Raw genomic sequence first — 2,500 nt, 5'->3', positions numbered from 1 at the left:
ACACACTCAACCCAATCAACCCAACCCCCACCCCCACCCCCAAACCCCCCCACCCCACCCTAGCCCACCCCCCCCACCCACCCCTCAAAAAAAAAAAAAAGCCCCTTGCCGCACTCACCCTCGGCACGCACTGTCGCTTGAGGCAGACGAAGGCGCCGTCGTGGCAGGGCGTCCCGTCGGGCAGGTGGGCCTCGACGCCCGGGTTGTCCTTGAACTCATAGCGCGGCGTCCACAGGTTGGTCGAGTTGCGCTTCCGGCAGTAGAGGGCGCACGCCTGCCAGGGGAGCTCTGGGGGGCGAGGGGGGAGGGGGGGTGATAAGGGGGGGGTGGAGGATACGTAAATATGTATGTATATGTGTGTATGTATGTACATGCATATATGTATGTATGTATTTTATGTATGTATATGTATGTATGTATGTATGTGTATTTATGTACATCCATATATGTATGTATATATATAGACATATATATGTGTAGATATATAGATATAGGTTGATAGATAGATACATAGATTGATATAGATAAATACATACACATACATACATATTTATGTATATACATATATTTATATACACGATTCTGTGTCACTCCTAGCCAAGCAAAACAAAAACAACAACAACAACAAAAAACTCTGTGTCACTCCTAGCCAAGCAAAACAAAAACAACAACAAAAAAACAAATAAAAAAGAAAAAAGAAAATCGAGACGCACGCAGCCCCCCCGCCCCCCCCCCCTCCTCCTTCTGCCACGTCGTCGCCGTCTTCGTCATTAGCCAAACGGAGACCATTAGCGAAAGGGAACGACCTCCACGTCCCCGGCAGGATACGGCGCGTCCTTTGGCCAAATGGAGACGCTTTCCTGGGTTTCCTACACTCCCCCTTCCCCCTCCCTCTTCCCCTTCCCCTTCCCTTCCCCTATACCTAATTCAAGGACTCGGGGGAATAAATCTATCGCTCATTTTTTTTTTTCTTTTTTATTCATTCCCTTTCTTCGTTTTCTGGTTTTCTTCTTCTTCTTCTTTTTCTTCTTCTTTGGATTTTTTTATGCTTTCCCTTTTCGTTTTCTGTTTCTTTTTTTCTTCTTCGTCTTCTTCTTCTTCTTCTTTTTCTTCTTCTTGGATTTTTTATTCCTTCCCTTTCTTCGTTCTCTGGTTTTTCTTCTTCTTCTTCGTCTTCTTCTTTTTTGGAATTTATTATTTATTCTCTGTCGTCATTTTTTCCCCACTTTCGGTCTCTCCTCTTTCGATCCTTCTCCTCCTCCTCCTCTTTCAGATTTATCTCACTTCGCCCCTTTCTCACTTTCGTTCATTCTCCTCCTCTCCTCCAAATTTATCAGCTTTTACCCCTTTCCCACTTTCGTTCTTTCTCCACCTCCACCTTCTCCTCCAAATATATCACCTTTCACCCCTTTCTCTTTCTCTTCCTCCTCCTCCTCTCCTCCAAATTTATCAACTCTCACCCCTTTCCCACTTTCGGTCTTTCTCCACCTCCACCTCCTCCTCGAAATATATCAACTTTCACCCCTTTCTCTTTCTTCTCCTTTTCCTCCTCTCATCGAAATTTATCACCTCTCACCCCTTTTCCACTTTCGTTTTCCCTTCTTTCTCCTCCTCCTCCTCCTCCAAATTTATCACCTCTCCCCCCTTTCTCCCTTGTTTTAATAACCTTGCTTCCCCTTTGTTTGTTCCCTTCCTTCCTTCCTCCCTTCCCTGTCCACCCACACTTCTCGTACAGGTGTTTCTTTTCTATAATTCTTCCCTTTGTCAATTTGCTTTCCGTTTTCTTTCATGTTCTATTCTACTTTTTTTCTGTGTATGAGTATATATTCATCGTTCTCTCGTCCTGGCTATGTCTCTCTCTCTGTTTCTGTCTGTCTGTCTGTCTCTCTCTCTCTCTCTCTCTCTCTCTCTCTCTCCCTCTCTCTCTCTCTCAATCTCTCTCTTTCTGTCTGTCTCTCTGTTTGCCTACATCTATCTCTCTCTCCCATCCCCCCCTCTTTCTCTCTCTCTCTCTCTCTCTCTCTCTCTCTCTCTCTCTCTCTCTCTCTCTCTCTCTCTCTCTCTCTCTCTCTCTCTCTCTCTCTCTCTCTCTCTCTCTCTCTCTCTCTCTCTCTCTCTCTCTCTCTACTCTGCTCTATTAGAGTATATGTATTGTCTCCCTTCCTTGTGATGTGAGAATAGCAGGTATTATGGATACAAAGGATGCATATATATATCCATGGTTCATTATCTCTCTGTCTGTCTGTCTGTCTGTCTCTGTCTCTGTCTCTGTCTCTGTCTGTCTCTGTCTCTCTCTGTCTGTCTCTCTCTCTCTCTCTCTCTCTCTCTCTCTCTTTCTCTCTCTCTCTCCTCTCTCTCTCTCTCTCTCTCACCTCCCTCCTTTCCTTTCTCTCTCTGTCTTTCTCTCTCTTTTTTTTCTCTCTCTATATATATATATATATATATATATATATATATATATATATATATATATATATATATATATATATATATATATATA

General features: G+C 43.8%; 1 protein-coding gene across 1 annotated transcript in view; it reads right to left on the bottom strand.

Annotated features, from left to right (window-relative positions):
• LOC113820635 (A disintegrin and metalloproteinase with thrombospondin motifs adt-1) overlaps window positions 1–2,500 on the bottom strand; it is a 61,388-nt gene that overhangs the window by 2,681 nt on the left and 56,207 nt on the right. Inside the window, exon 16 of the mRNA XM_070141175.1 lies at window positions 119–288. Within this exon, the coding sequence (XP_069997276.1) occupies window positions 119–288 (170 nt within the window). The remainder of the gene's footprint in view (window positions 1–118; window positions 289–2,500) is intronic.

The sequence above is a fragment of the Penaeus vannamei genome, chromosome 27, assembly GCF_042767895.1.
Source record: "Penaeus vannamei isolate JL-2024 chromosome 27, ASM4276789v1, whole genome shotgun sequence".
Taxonomy (NCBI): Eukaryota; Metazoa; Arthropoda; class Malacostraca; order Decapoda; family Penaeidae; genus Penaeus; species Penaeus vannamei.
Note: the sequence above shows the minus strand (reverse complement) of the source record. Positions and strands in the feature narration are given on the sequence as shown.